General features: G+C 62.0%; 1 protein-coding gene across 1 annotated transcript; it reads left to right on the top strand.

The window, feature by feature from the left end:
• Positions 1–6: 6 nt before the first annotated feature.
• LOC109364787 (BUB3-interacting and GLEBS motif-containing protein ZNF207-like) lies at positions 7–1,350 on the top strand (the record flags this gene model as incomplete). Its single annotated transcript, XM_019611388.1, has 5 exons — positions 7–553; positions 652–723; positions 821–904; positions 1,002–1,073; positions 1,171–1,350. Coding segments are annotated over exons 1-5 (949 nt in total), but the record flags the coding sequence as incomplete, so codon positions are not given.
• Positions 1,351–1,358: the final 8 nt, after the last annotated feature.

The following is a 1,358-nucleotide window of genomic DNA, read 5'->3' as shown; positions in this document are numbered from 1 at the left end:
GTGATGCCTCTAATGATGGGTCAGCTGCCACCTGGGGGGATGCCCCCACCTGTGGTTCAGTTGCCACCTGGGGGCATGTCCCCAGCTGTGCTTCAGCTGCCACCTGCGGGGATGCCCACAGTTGTCAGTCAGCTCCCAGCTGGGGGGATGCCCCCAAACTTTGGTCAGCTGCCATCTGGGGGGATGCCCACAGTTGTCAGTCAGCTCCCAGCTGGGGGGATGCTCCCAAACTTTGGTCAGCTGCCACCTGGGGGGCAGCAGTTACCCCTGGTCACGCTCCTACCTGGAGAGATGAAGCCAGGTATGCCTGCCCCCCGCGCCCCTGCCCGCTGCTGGGAACATCCCCTGGTGGCAGGGACGCAGCAGCCCCAGCAACCGATGGAGCTGCGGCCTGGGGCTGTGTTGCACGGGGAGCCCCCGCAGCCCGCAGACAGCTGCCCGCCGCAGGGCCCCGACCGCCCCGGCCCCTCAACAGTCCTCCGAGGAGCTCCAGTGTGCCCCCGTCCCACCACGGCTCCGCTCACCTGCAGCACCGCAGCGCTGGAATCAGGTGGTGAGTTTGGCGGCTGCAGAGCGGGCGGCAGGCTGTCCGCACCGGGTGGCTGTGGGAAAGCTGCCATTGCCTCACTGGGGATGTTCTTGCTTTTCCAGCAGCGACAACGAGCTCAGACATCCAGGAGGACATCACTGACTTCAATGCCCTCCTGACTTGGATGAACAACGGTGAGTTTGGGGCAGCAGAGCTGGCGGGAGGGTGTTTGCCCCGAGCGGGTGTGGGAAAGCTGGCATTTCCCCCGTGGGGATTTTCTTCCTCTTCCAGAAGTGGCACCCAAAACAGAGGTCCCGGATGACGTCCCGGATGATACGCCGGACATGGATGAGCTCCTGGCTTGGATGAACAACGGTGAGTTTGGGGGCAGCAGAGCTGGCGGGGGTTGTCTGCACTCAGTGGGTGTGGGGAAGCTGGCATTACCCCTGTGGGGATTTTCTTCTTTTTCCAGAAGCGACATCCAACACAGAGATCCCGGACAACATCCCGGACATGGATGACCTGCTCACATGGCTGAACACCGGTGAGTTTGGGGCTGCAGAGCTGGCAGGGGAGGGTCTGCACTCAGTGCCTGCGGGAAGGCTGTCCTCACTCTTCTGGGGATGTTCTTGCTTTTTCAGAAAGGGCGAGTCCTCAGGAGGTCCCCCAGCAGAACCAGGACCCTGTTGAAACTGAAACAAAGGGGACCGAAGGTACTGACATTGCTGAACAGGAAAGTCTTCACGATGAGCTGCTACCTGAACTAGACAGCCAGGAAAGGGCAGAGCTGCTGCGGTGGATCGATGCCACACAGCCACCGAGCCCAGAC

The sequence above is a fragment of the Meleagris gallopavo genome, unplaced genomic scaffold, assembly GCF_000146605.3.
Source record: "Meleagris gallopavo isolate NT-WF06-2002-E0010 breed Aviagen turkey brand Nicholas breeding stock unplaced genomic scaffold, Turkey_5.1 ChrUn_random_7180001921913, whole genome shotgun sequence".
NCBI classification, from domain to species: Eukaryota; Metazoa; Chordata; class Aves; order Galliformes; family Phasianidae; genus Meleagris; species Meleagris gallopavo.
Note: the sequence above shows the minus strand (reverse complement) of the source record. Positions and strands in the feature narration are given on the sequence as shown.